A 14,394-nucleotide genomic window follows, 5' to 3' on the forward strand; every position below is an offset into this window, starting at 1 on the left:
TCTATTTTATAGCATGATTAGTAAGTTCAAAGTTGCTTTCTTTTGCTCTAATTTATAGCATGATTAGTAAGTTCAGATTTGCTTTCCTTTGCTTTGTTTTATAACATGCTTAGAGAGTTCAGATCTGCTTCCCTTATGTTATTTTTATATAGCATGCTTGGTTAGTTGTAATCCTACACTTGTTAGATATATCTACAGGATTCTAATAAGCTCTAATCAAGGAGTATGAGAAGTATGAGTAAAGAAAAGACTAGAGTTTAGTTAAAAAGAAATAACTAGTAAATTAAAGTAAGAGGCTAGTACCCGACTTCCAAGGTTGTCGTTAAATAAATCCAGGTGACCAATTCCAAGGTCTTGGCCCTGGTAAGACCAAGGTCTTTACCTCATAGGACTAGAGGCTCGCTACCTCAGTCACTATTAGAGAGCGCGCAAAAGATGGTACTAAGCCTGGGCCCAAAGAAGAAGAAAAGAAAAGAAAAAGAAGAAGAAAGTGAAAGAGAAATTAAAAGATTAATTTCTAGTATAAAGATGTAAGAAAATGAAACGAGTATTATGCTTAGAATCAATAGAAGTTAGTTCCTTTAATTCTGAGCCTACAGTAGTAGTTTCATTATTTTCCTATCAGTTAGTGAGCATGTTTAGTATTCAGTTTTATTTCTGTATACCATGAGTACATGCAGCTTTGCTTTTAGCATTTCAGTTTTAGTATTGTTGCATTCTTTTTATGCACTTCGAGTTTTTGTGAGATAGATTAGTACTTACTAAGCGTTTCGCTTATAGATCTATTTTTTTCCTCCTACTGCAGATAAAGGAAAAGCTAAGATATGAAAGGGAGGCGACAGGGTGGTGGTGGTGATGAAGGTGTGTGATGATTGGACTATGGAGAGATCCAGAGTTTGCTAGCAAATCTTCAGGACCTATCTGTTTAGAGTTTATGTTTTAGTTCTCTTCTTAAATACTATTATGAAGTTTTGTGAGATTGTGATTGAGTTTGATTCGCATTTGTAGCTTATCATGTCCTACTCTTGGAGTTATGTTTAGTTCTTATTGCTAGACTAGTTTTCGTTGATTATAGTGTGATTTTATTACTGCGTGGTTGTGAAAAGTGTGTTCCAGCCGCCTGTGGCTGCGTATATATTGTTTGTATTATGGATTTGGTCACCGGTACAGGGGAGACTCTATCGAAATTTTTTGGTAGGAATTCCTCTGGGGCCATGATAAATCTAAGTGTTGCTAATATTAGCATAAGTGACACTAGTATGTAGAGTAGTAGTTAGGTAACGGTCGCCCTTAGAGAGTAGTAGTAAGAAGGGTGGTCGTTACATGGAGTCCAAGCTTGGGTCGGCCAAGCCAAAGGTTGAGTCAAGTAAAGGTGGCTAGCCCTAGCTTGGAGTCAAAGCTTGGTGTGGCTGGCCATGTAAAGAATAAAAGGGATTTTATTTAAAATTTTTCCATATGTGGAAGCCATGGTTTTAAAAGAGAGTTTAAAATTAAATCTTTCCTTTTATAGTTTTCTACAAGAGATTAAGTGAAAGGTTTGATATCTTCCTTATTTGTAGTTAAAAGGAAGATTTTAATTTTTTAGAAAACTTTCCTTTTTTGTAACCATCCTCATGGTTTTAAAAGAGAGTCTTAAAAATTATAAATCTTTTCTTTTATAACTTTCTACAAAAGATTAAGTGAAAGATTTGATATCTTTACTTATTTGTAGTTCAAAGGAAGATTTTAATTTTTGATAAAACTTTCCTTTTATGAAACCATCCTCATGATTTTAAAAGAGAGTTTTAAAATTAAATCTTTCCTTTTATAGTTTCTACAAAAAATTAAGAAAAGATTTGATGTCTTTCCTTATTTGTAGATTGAAAGGAAGATTTTAATTTTAGATAAAACTTTCATTTTTGTAAATCATCCACATGTTTTAATAGAGAGATTTTAATTTATAAAAGTTTCCTTTTATAACCAATAAGGGAAAAATTATTAGAGAAATTTTTATTTTAAAAATTTTCGGAAGCAAATAAGGAAGTTTAATTTTGTGTACAAAATTGTCCTTATTTGGAGCTCTTGAAGGTGACCGACCATATAAAGGGTTAAAGGAAATTTTAATTAAAATTTTCTTATTAACCAAAGGCAAAGAATATAAGGGATTTTTAATAATAATTAAATTTCCTTATTTGCCAAGACCAAGGAATATAAAAGAGAGGGTAGAGGTGTCTTCACCGGACAACAACTCTCTTCTATTTTCCTCTCCTCTCTTCCTTGGTGGTGGCCGGCCATATCATCTCCTCCTTTTCTTCCTCCTTAGTGGCCGAACCTCTTCAACCTCTAGGAGCTTGTTTTGGTGGTCGGATCTAGCTTGGAGAAGAAGAAGAAGGAGGAGGTTTTGTTTCCTAGTTTTTCCTTGGAGCTTGGTTGGTGGCCGAGACTTATAATCTCTTGGAGAAGGTTACTTGGCCGAAACTTGGAAGAAGGAAGAAGAAGGGCTTGGGTGGTTCTCATCTCGGTAGATCGTCGCTCACACGACGTCCGAGATAAGAAGAGGAATACGGTAGAAGATCAAGAGGTTGTTGCTTACAAAGAAAGGTATAACTAGTAATTATTTTCCGCATCATATTAGTTTTTCTTTGTATGAATTCCAAACACAAGAGGCATATAATTCTAGGTTTTGAATTTATGATTCTAGTTTGTGTTTTTTTTTTGTTTTTCGAATTTGTGATTCGATTGTTCCTTTTGGTTAAACCTAGGGTTATATAAGGAAATTAAATATTAGATTTCATTGAAAGGCTTTGTCTAGGAAGTGATGGTTGCTCCCATATCCAAGAAGGCCTAGTGCCTCGCCATGTTTAACTTGGAAGTCGATTTCTGAAATTAATATTTAATTGAATTTATAACATGGATGAATTTGGATCAATAATGTTAAGCATCGTTTGCGATCCAAGTCTAAACCACTAAGAACAGATAAGTTAAATTTGGAATCAATAATGTTAAGTTCCGTTTGCGATTTCGAATTTAATTTCTAAAAAACACAATAGGTTGTTAGGAAAGGTTCGACACTTGTACAAAATTTTTGTACAGTGGAACCGATATGATATTCCTAGGATCAACCAACAGATCTGGCTCCACTTGCTTGTGTGATCTCGACCATCTGAAATAGGGCTTACCTAAACTCATTTTCCAGCCTTCTCGAGTAGTCTTCCGCTTCGGCTTCTTGTCCCTCAAAAACGCCGCGCGCTTCCTTCTCGTCCGACAGTATACTCTTCCACCCACAACACCTCATCCTTCGGACACACCGAGCCCATCGACTCTCTCTTGTGCAGTCCTTGCTAGCTACGTCTGTTGCTCTACTTCCTGTGCTCCTAAGTTCCTGTACACTTAGACACAAGGCATCAAAAGATAATAAGACCTAACTTGACTTGGTTGATCACATCAAAACTACCACGGGGTACTTACATAATATTCTCCTTTCCAAAAACTTCCAGGGGAATCATACAAGGATGAAGAGAATAGTTACATAGGTACTATCTCTTTCCTTCCTTGCTTTAATCCAATCAAATCAATCCCGCAAAATTAGCTTATTCGATTGACTAAATGCTTGTCTAGGAAATTGGACCACAAAATTTTCTTTTACTATTTTGATCCAATGATATTTGATATGTTCTTTCCATGTGTGTTCAGTCAACTAATTCACTTGATTAGTCGATTGAACTCTTATTTCCTTCTTTGTTTAGATACAGATCGAGTTTGTGCTTATTTTCTTGGTTTGATAGCCGAACCACACTGTTCGATCAATCAAACCCTTTGGTCAACCAAAGACTCTGATTTTCTATAAAACAAACTCAACACAATAACGACAATAATAATCTTGAAAAAATGAGTTAAAAAATATCATTATACATTAGTTAATCTGACAGTCCTAACTGTCAGATCTCAACTTAGAAATTTCTATTGGTTTCTTTATTTAGATCAACGCTTAAGGTTGTACCAACTAGGATGCATCCTCATTGTCTTCTAGAATGAAAGGCCTCTCTAAGACTTACCTTACTTACCTACCAAACATTTGGTCCAACTGACCTATTTGTACTTCTTCTTTTGCTTATCCGATCAACCCACCAGGACTTTCTTTACTTAAGTCTAGTCCATCTAACCCATCAAGTATACCACCAAATTAACTAATCTGGTCTTCTGCCCAGTGTTTGATTCTTCTAGTCCACTAAGACTTCCTTACTTAATGTCCAGTCCTCCTGAGCCACTAGGTCTTTTGATGCCTGATGTCAAGTTTTCCTAACTCATTAGAACTTTCCAATATTAAATGACCTACACACTTAACTCACATATTAAACACATAATGTCTAACTTTAAACTCTTTGTTAGATATGACAAAATATAAGTTTGATTATCGATGCTGACTACACCAATAGAAAATAGATTAGTTACATCTTGTTGAGCCTTTTTATTGTAATCTAATCTCTTGTTTGATCTTATTCATACTATAAGAGGTTTTTCTATTTTCTTCAAGAAGATAGTGAGTTTCCTAAGAGTGACTTGTTGATGAGTATATGCCATCAAGTGTACCACCAAATCAACTCATCTGGCCTTCTGCCCGGTGTTTAATTCTTCTTATCCACTAAGACTTTCTTACTTAATGTCTGGTCCTCCTGACCCATTAGGTCTTTTCAATGCCTGATGTCTAATCTTCCTGACTCATTAGGACTTTCTAATATTAAATGACCTACACAGTTAACTCACATATTTAACATATAATATCTAACTTTAAACTCTTTTTCAGATATCACAAAATACAAGTTTGATTATTGGTGTTGACTACACCAATAGAAAATAGATTAGATACATCTTGTTGAACCTTTTTATTGTAATCTAATCTCTTGTTTGGTAGATCTTATTCATGCTATAAGAGGTTTTTCTATTTTTAGTAGTTCATCGAGAAGATATTGAGTTTTCTAAGAGTGACTTATTGATGAGTATAGGCCATGAAAGTAGAAATGAGGTTCCAAATCATGTAACTCCTTATTAACTATTGATATACAATTTGTTTATGTTTCTTTCATTCTGCTGCATTGACTATTGTATTACCATGCTAAAGCAACAAGAGAATTGGAACTTATTTTTTTAGTTGACATCAGGTATTTAGCTCTTCGAATCAATTAATCCTAAGGTGATCAACTCGACCCTATAAAAAATTTCTACCAAAGCACCGAGTCAATAGGGAAGCACTTATGTAGACCCATCTAGATGGCTAGCATTGTATCGTTAGAGGATCCTATAGTACGCTGTAGTTGAAATTCAAACTCCTTAATCTGTTGGAGGGTCTAACCATTATACTATTACCCCAAGAGCAAGAGAATTGGAACTTATAATTATACATATTATCGTTATTCACCCTCTCTAACTCATCAACCAGTTGATTGATCCCAACATGAATGATCTCATGTTTTCCTACTATTCGAACATGAAATGCAAATATCAAAATATGGCGAAAAAAATTTAGATGGACTTAGAGCATTTGCAGTGGGAAGTTTATAGCATGCAATTTATGTTATAAATCTCTCAATATAAACCCCTCCACCACTACATAGGTAAGGTTTATAGTTTTTTTTATAAACCTGTATCAAAATCTTGGGACCGGGTTTATAAAATAAATAGTGGAAAGAGGATAGAGAGAGAATTTTAAAAGAAGTGGAGTTTTTAAAAGAGAGAGATTTTATGATAATAGAGAGTGATTTTTAAAGAAGTAAGGTTTTTAATTTTTGATATGACAATGATGTGACAGAGCATAAACCTCTTTAATAGGTTTACGACTACGGATGCCCTTATCATCTAATCATCTAATTATAAAAATATGCAAATATCAAAAATATAAAGCATCTAATCATAAAAATATAAAAATGATATTTTACTTGGAAAAATATAAATCATAAAAAAATTCTAAATTTAGATGGACTTCTTAAAGATGATATTCTTTTATTTATTATCAAGCACCTAATCATATCATTAATTATTGAAAAAATTAATTTATAATTTTTTGCATTTTCTTCCCATGTTGGAAATGTAGAGGCATTCCTGGAGGCAAAGGTGTGGTTCTTATCACAACAATTTGTGGTCTCTTTTATTACAATTATATCTCATGTCAATCTTAAAGAATGATCCAACTATTACTTTTTTACTTGAGCCTTGTCTTAAACAGAATAGTTAACTTTGTTCTAGATAAGAACAGAGAGATGGACTAATATAATACATAAAGAATTGTTATTGTACACTTGGGAACAGAGAAAATAAATAATAATACTTGACAAGCTGGATATTCACTTTCAACAAAGAATGGACCGAGCTTCAATCACTGAACGAGGTGGATCCAAGTCTTTATCTTGCAATGATTTCCCAAGCAATTTCTGCATTTCCGATGCGAAGAGATCATCCAAGATCTGCATATAATTTAATCAATTCAAAAATAAATGGATAAGTTGACGGAAAATAAATTTGCATAAGAATTCGACAAAACTCCAGGTACTTCTGATTGATGAAGGTGAATTATATAAATAATTTATGACAAATTCAATGGCTAGGAGATATTGTATGCACCTTCCGGAAGGATGACATAAAAGGTCATACGAACTTTGCACTTTAAGAAAAATGGCTGTCATATACAAGAAACGACTCTAACTGATCTGGATAGATGACACTTTATGGTACTACTATTAATGCCTATTGAAAATGACAACAATCTATTAACATGAACTCAAGAATAGTGCTGATCATGGTCACAAAAATAAAATAGGTTCATACTAGTATCGTCAAGAGGACCTCACTTAACCATGTGCTACTTAGAATATGTTCATACTTTTCTCTCAACGAGGAAACCCCTTGACATTTGTGCCTAAAGAAGACCGCATTTAACCTGTGTAACTAACAAAGAGATACTTTGCTCTGAAGGAGGGTGGAGCGAGGCGTCAGAGTCTTGCACTCTTGATTTTCACCGCTATAACAACCCGAACAATGGTCTGATTACTCAATCTTCGTGCCATTATGTTACTGTCCATTGATTGGATGTTAATTTTAAAAGTGCCACAATATAGAGAGGAATTTGAGAGTCACAAATGTAGATTTTAATAAATTTGAAAGAGATAAAGAAGTTTTTGCTTACCCCTAAAGCATAATCAGATCCTCGATACCATATACGGTTCTCCTTGCGGCTTTCGAGAAATGTCAGGATAATCTGATGGGCAACAAGTTAGAAATATACTAAAGTAATTGTGAATTGTATAGGGCCTTTTTGTACCTGTCCCATTTTATCCCAGAAACCACGACAAATTGTAACAAAAATCCTGCTTGTGAAGATACAATGAAGATTATGGATTGAATCTGTTAGTTGCAAACATAATGTCTGCATTCTGTCACGAATCTCAGATTCACCTGCTGCTTCTTTTGCTTCTTCAAGAATTCTTTTCAGTCTGGTGGTTCGGTTAGATTGTGCCTGCATGAAATCATTAATGAGAAGAAAAATTTGTATTTATCTGAAACCATTCATTTGCAGACAAAAATATCTCACATTGCAGACAAGCTTTTCTACAATTGCTTGCATATACTTCTTATACTTTTTCCTTAATGTGACAGTGAATCCATTCATTTGTTCACCAAATATATTATTTCCGCCCTCAATTGTTAAGCACGATGCCCAACATTTTAAAATATGCTCAATTCCTGGATGTAGCACATCAAGGATTCTTTTGAGTGTGTTCAAAAAGATTCCTAGCTGCAAGGAATCCAATACAACAATAAATTTAGCTTTCTTTCCATTATTACAAAGGATTCCAGCCTAGACATAAGACACTTACCTGATTGGGTACAACATAAAAGGATATGGATTGTCTCCTTGTAAGCCTTTGCACCTGCTTCTCAATTATCTTTGGGATCCCATCTCTTAGAGGTATTAAAATCTCATTATATTGTTTTTCTAGTGCCTTAAGTGCCGCTCTTTCTACTTCAGCAACAGCCTATAAGTAACATGATAAAAAAATATGGTAACTAGGTTGAGAATAATCTTCAAGAAATGGAACAAGCTAGTGCTTTCTTTTAAGAAAATGAAAACAGCTACTACAGATAAGCATTCCAAAAGATATGACTAACATTTTCTAAAGCCATTAAGTACTGAGGCCATCTGCTGATAACCACTTCATAGTCATTTATGCTTTTAGCAATCTGTTCATACATATGCTCAACAAATGTTGAGGTTGAAAAACTTGGGGATACATCTGAGCATAACATCTGCAAAAGCTAGCATAAGTTAGTAATTACTTCCCAAGTCTAGCACCAGAGATACTGATAGCAAGCTCAGATTTGAAATGATGTCCATGGAGACATGACTCTGTTATCTTAGTTGCTACATATCAAATGTTTAGTATGCATAGAGAAAATTAATGTGGGAAGGAACCTTCTCTGACTTGCACAGATCAAGTAACTGAAGTTGAGTATCTTGGATCCAAACCAATATATAGTGGTGGAACAAGTCTTTTGAAACAAAACCTCCATGGACTGACCTGAAGAAGACAGACACCAGACTTTTCTATTAATCAAACTAGAAACGAAATAACAAAGCCATAAGTGCAACATGCAGTTTCTTTGCCTATCAAGGAACCACTATTTTTTTTCCTACTAACAAGAATGTGTATCTGAGTTTGACTTGTTTGCGACCAAAGTAGCATTCAACTTGTTTTTGGAAATGATGCAATATATTAAATAGATCAAACTTCGTAGTCATGAGACAAAATAATTACATACCTGATGTTCCATGAGTCAAGATCTCTTTCAAAATCAGCACTTTGAATCAGTAGCTCTGCTACATGCTGTGCAGGGTTAGATGGAGGACAAGCTGCAAGAAACCCTTTGAGCCTTTTGTAGAGCTCAGTGCTATATATTGAAGCAGTAATACTTGGTAAATCTATAGAACTGGAGAAAGAAAAACAAATATTTATATTTATCAAGTGAGTATTTCTATTGCCTTATAGATGACATTAGGTGATCAAATACCTAGGGAATATATGCTGATTGTGAATCTTGATATCTGCTTGAATCTCGTTGCTTATGTTCAAGCATAGCATTTTCATCTTGAGGTATGTTGTTGAGACAGTCATAGGGTCTGTGTACAGTGTATCACAATTTCCTGAGATAAACTCATCAGTCTCCACCATATGTCGCCTACACCGCTTTGCTGCAGCAATCTGTAAAATGAAATCTTGGTAAGATGTGCATCTCATATATTTCAAAGAGGACCACAAGTATTTGGTATGGAATTCAAGAAAAATGGTAATTAATAGTGAATAATAATATAACCATGAAAGAGTCTTGGCAATTATAACAATGAAGGAAACGATATTGGCAATATACTATGCAGAACCTTCAAAATATGCAAGCATCTAGCTTGCTTGGAGAAAAAAATTGTATTGGCTGCTTGAAAGAACTCAATGTATGGTTCAAGTTTTGTCATGAATGCCTTCGGATTGTATGAATTCTTTGAAGAGACTAACAAAAAATTTAAATAGTTTGCAAAATCTACAAGGTTGTTTGAGAAATGGTCAATTTTGTTACACAAGTAAAATAACAAGGAGACAATCGAGACATCAAAAATATATTTTGATGACCTACCTGCAAATAATTTCTCAAAATATTTTGAGCTTCCTGGGAGAGTATATCATGCAAAAGGGTGAATATCTGTACAGCAGGTAGTAAAGCTGGTGCAGCAGACACCAGAATTATGCCAAAAGTATCAGATAGTCCTGTTGGTGAGAGTTCATCTAATGATTTGTAGTTCTCAAAAGTAGTAGTTAACAAATTGTTAATTTGATCTTCACAATCCAGTAGTATGCTTCTCTGTGATGGACAAAAAAAATAGATGAGTATCCACAAGACTCGAAGATTATAATCAATTTGAGAACACAATCTAGTGATCATTCGGAAACAAAATCAGTGATTCCTGTCTAATCAAGAATCTTATTCTCTGAAAATGCTTTTTTTATTTAACTTAAAGCAACATCCATTTAAATTCAACAATTGACAGTTTCTAATTTCTAAGCTGCTCGCACACAATGCTGACCAATACCTCTTGTCTAGTCAGACTTTTTTCTCCTCGAGCTTTGATGATGGGTAAAAGAACTTCATGTATAAGCTCTAAACATTCCTTTATGGGTGTTGCAATACTCATGATGGATGAAAGAAACCTATAAGGTTTTGAAACTAGAATTATGATTAAAAAAAATCAAGTATCTGTCATGTCTGTTACATTATGTTCAATTACCTTAGCTTGGTATATGCATTAGATACTCCATAATAATCAGCAAACTCATTTAAAAGCCACTTCCAATGACCATTTATATGTAAATTCCTTGAATGAATATTTTGAGCTCTCATAGCTGCCTCTAGTACCAAATCATATATCATTGTTTCAACAACTGGACCACCCTGCAACATCTACACCAAAAAAATATGGCCATATTATGATCTTAACATAGCACAACATGAAAATCATTAACACTTGTAATCTCAACATTCGTACTGAAACTAAAGGAATGTTTATACTCAAAAGGCCAATAAGAAACACCTTTGTAGAAGCCAACTTATCAGAAGAGTGAAAGATAGTGAATGAGAGCTGAAGCTTTCCTACACAACCATGTTCTTCTAAATATAGAGGGAACCATTTGGTTACTTCTCCCTGCTTTATAGAATAAAAGAATTAGTATGTTTTACATTACTCTATTGAAGAATCCATAAAAGAAGGTTGAACAGAAGCATACATGACTTTCAATGAGAGATGAAATTGGTATTGTAGCATGACCATGGTTGACCTGATTTATATCTTGGACTTCAATCAAAATAGAATCTCCTTGATTCTCTGGATAACTGAAAAGTAACTTTCAGATGAGCACTGCATGCCCATAAAATGAAAATCTAAGACTAATTCAGGATTTGGAGTTAGAAAGACAAGGATTAGAACTTACAAAATATGAGAATCACCGGTGCCAAGTTTCAAGCACACACTACAACCTGATTCACTAGGTGCATCTTTACTGGAGTTCTTCAATTGTAGAAAACAATGCATAAATTCTTCAAAAAAGTATAAGATTATTATTAAGCACATGTTTGCAAAATGATTGCGAATAGGTGCAAACTTTTTGTTTAATAACCTTCAGAAGCAATTGGTTCATAGGTTGCTCTTAGTAAATTAATTTGACTCTTCAAAATCTCTGACATTTTCTTAACATAATCCGCACCCATTTGCATATACAATGTTCTATGAGAAGAAATAGATCGCAGCTTTCTTCTTTTAGCTAGAAGACGAATCCTTTTCACTGTAATAAATAAGGAGATTCATGGTTTATATATTGCATGAACGAATAATAATGAAGAATTTAACTCTTGAAGATTGACCAATATAGACTATGTTTTTTTTAAAAAAAAAATGGGTAAAACATGCAGAATTAAGCAATATACAACTAGGCAGTGCTTCTTGAAGCGAAAAAGAGAGACAGTATATATAATCTGTTTCTTGTCCGATAAAAAGTTCTTCAGTCCAGTCACTGATTTTAATGAACAAATTAGTGGTAATGCAAACTTCAAACGGAGCTGTCCAGATTGTTTTACAGTGAAAGTATATTGAAAAAAGATTACCTTCTACCTCCAGCTGTCCAATGATTTTCCTACCTTTAGCAACATTTGTTCCTTCTTTTCTCTCATCATGAATTCTGTCTCCTAGTATTTGGCCTCTGGGATGCAGCAAGAAAGTCTGCAATCTGTTTGATTAAGAGTATGTTACTCCTACAAAAAAGCTACAAATATTGAACAATAAACATTCAAGATTATCAAACTTATTATAAATTATTGAACAAATACCCAAATGCATTTCGTAGAGTCATGCACTCATCTTGAAGGAACTCTGGGGCCTCTATGCAGTTTCTTGCCCATGCATTCAAGCACAGACGGAAACATGCATCGTAAGCGATAAATGTTTGCCATGCACTCTGGACACTGCAACAACATATTGACAACAGAAAATGTCTAAAGGTTTGACTATAGATTAAGATATGGAATAAAACACTCATCACCCTTGAGATATTAAAAATTTGTAGAAACCTGGTATTGTAGCTTGATATATGGGAAGCCAAATTTGTTTCAGACATAGGAGCATGCACATTTTGTTCCACGAGTAGGTTTCTACATACACAATAAGTTTAGATTCTGATTTATGATTAATATATGAAACAAGAATACCTGATCAAAATAAAGTTCGTTAAGCTGAAAATCTCACCCTGCTGAAGTCTCTCCAACTTCTTGTGGTTGTATTGGATTGTCAGATGAAACGTCGGTGTTTAATCTAACCTTGTTTTCACCTAATGGGTATATGCAACAGTTAGCTATCTCTAAATTCAATTGGTGTTATATGAATGTTACACCCATTCCTTACCATCTAAATTTGAGGTGCTACACTCTTTTCTGTTTGCCAAAATGGGAGGAGCACTGGGTGTTCCAAGTTCTTGAAAATTCGCAGCCATGAATTCATCTAAACTATGAACCTGAAATGTAAACCAAAACAATTGCTTGTAACCATAATATACAAAGTTTGTTCAAATACATATAAATCAGAAGAAGAATCATTAAATAATTGTCAAAATCTTATTTCAAGCAGTGATGGATAAGGAGTAAATTTATACATGAGAATTGGGGAAGCCATTTCGTTCATCGTCCAGGGAAAATGCATCTGAGACTGTGTTAGCATTCAAACTTTTTTTCACCTTTTCATCATCCGATGAATTTTTTTCTTCTATTAGTACCCGTAGATTCTCTTTTGAAATCCCACGAATCAAAGTTGGCCTCTGTTCCCTACCTGCTTCTCCTTCTGGCTCGCAGCTCAAATATTCACCAGACATGATTTCTTCCTCAAAATTTCCCTGACCTGGTTTCTCAAAGAGATCAGAATCACCACTAGAACGTAAACCTCCCTCAAAGGTGTCAGAGTAATTGGCGTAGTAGCCTTCCGGAACCGAACAAACACTCTCTTCTTCCTCAGAGTCTACCAACAAGTGAGAGTGCGGACTAAGCAAGACTGATTGGAATTTTACAGGCGGCAAGACTTTTGAAGATAAGAACGACGTATTGCATTTGGATGGAAATTGTTGGTAGACAGTTGAATCCAGAGAATATTTCTCCGTCAGAGGAGAACGAGACTTGTTGGCAACATTTGATCCCTGCTACATTCAGACGTAGATAAATAATTACGGACCAGATAGAACAGCTTGAATCATGACAGTAAGTAAGATGCATTGAAGTATATAAGCCAAAAGGAATAAATGTGGAGCCGAGAAGACTCGGATGTAAAAAAATATATATATTAAAAAAAATCAGAAAAGGTAAAAATGGAAGGTGCTTACAATTGTGAAAATTCTCCAAGAAAATCCATGTTAAGAAAGGTAATCTTCAACAAAGGAAAGAATTTTACACCGGCTATATCAACCAATGAAGTGCAGCAGTATTACAAAAGTCAACACGCAAAAAAGAACGTGAACATACATAATTATAAAACCAAAAGGCAGACAACGAAACCAGTGCAGGGCAAAAAGAAAGGCAGGAAAAGACTAGGAAACAGCAAGAAAAACCAAAATAAACGATTACGAACTCCATCGAAAAAGTTCCTCTCCCGAAACAAAAGAATCCAAACTCACCAGAGAGATGAGAAAATCGAAGTATCAAACAAACTGATGCAATAAAATCACAACCATCAACTTCTCGCAACGGTACTTTCCGTTCTTGAACCAAGATTGAAAAGGTGAAAAAGGAAGCATCTTCATTCAAGGTCACTGCTACAAGGAAGTGCGAGAAACAGGATGGGCTAATGATGTGCGTAGGAGGGATGAGAGAGAATTAAGCATGCCTGATTAATCCAGCTGATGGCCTTCTCGTCTAGCCCTTCGGTGAACATTCTGAGGTTGAATCTTAGAGACAGAGGGAGAACGGAGAAGAATTTGCAGGGATAACCGATTAGGGTTTAAAACTCAGCTAACAAGCAGCTGAGAGCGAGAAAGAGAGAGTGGGGGACGTGTGGATATAGCAGAGTCGTGGAGCGGAGAGTAACGGCTAGTTCGGAAAGTAAAATAAATAAAATAATGAGAGAGAGAGAGATATTTCAAATGGTCGTTCCAGACACGTTGCCACAACGACGATCTCATCAAATGCGAAATTTGAGCAGGTCAGTCAGATCGGTTGAATAACCAGTTTCCTTCCTAGTTCAACGGCCGGTTCGGTTCAATTCCAATTCCGCATTTTATTGACGTATCCCACTTCCATAATTTTAATAAAATCACATCTCATATTTCTTCCTTATTTTTCAAGTTCAAA

General features: G+C 34.8%; 1 protein-coding gene across 4 annotated transcripts; it reads right to left on the bottom strand.

Moving 5' to 3' along the window:
- Positions 1-6,148: 6,148 nt before the first annotated feature.
- Positions 6,149-14,087, bottom strand: LOC122025406. Of its 4 annotated transcripts, none has more exons than XM_042584224.1 (23): positions 13,931-14,087; positions 12,714-13,247; positions 12,467-12,575; positions 12,311-12,392; positions 12,136-12,216; positions 11,896-12,030; positions 11,707-11,795; positions 11,190-11,354; positions 11,004-11,109; positions 10,800-10,905; positions 10,607-10,720; positions 10,304-10,476; positions 10,109-10,226; positions 9,655-9,879; positions 9,040-9,230; positions 8,791-8,958; positions 8,444-8,549; positions 8,140-8,277; positions 7,848-8,006; positions 7,562-7,765; positions 7,292-7,486; positions 7,157-7,228; positions 6,149-6,437 (listed from the first exon to the last, which is right to left on the bottom strand). In XM_042584224.1, exons 1-23 carry the CDS (start codon positions 13,976-13,978, stop codon positions 6,324-6,326), a joined length of 3,432 nt encoding a protein of 1,143 aa, XP_042440158.1. In that variant the 5' UTR covers positions 13,979-14,087; the 3' UTR covers positions 6,149-6,323. The 4 variants fall into 4 exon arrangements, with proteins under 4 accessions (XP_042440158.1, XP_042440152.1, XP_042440146.1 ...); XM_042584218.1 differs by having other exon boundaries at positions 10,607-10,717; positions 11,674-11,795; XM_042584212.1 differs by having other exon boundaries at positions 11,674-11,795.
- Positions 14,088-14,394: the final 307 nt, after the last annotated feature.

This window comes from Zingiber officinale, chromosome 1A (assembly GCF_018446385.1).
Source record: "Zingiber officinale cultivar Zhangliang chromosome 1A, Zo_v1.1, whole genome shotgun sequence".
NCBI lineage: Eukaryota > Viridiplantae > Streptophyta > Magnoliopsida > Zingiberales > Zingiberaceae > Zingiber > Zingiber officinale.

Excerpts from the sequence above, each read along its gene's own strand:
- LOC122025406 (XM_042584212.1), bottom strand. The coding sequence starts at position 13,978 with ATGTTCACCGAAGGGCTAGACGAGAAGGCCATCAGCTGGATTAATCAG. Across the intron at positions 12,576-12,713 it reads ATGGCTTCCCCAATTCTCAT|GTTCATAGTTTAGATGAATT; the intron begins GTATAAATTTAC and ends TTTACATTTCAG. Across the intron at positions 12,217-12,310 it reads GTTGGAGAGACTTCAGCAGG|AAACCTACTCGTGGAACAAA; the intron begins GTGAGATTTTCA and ends TTGTGTATGTAG.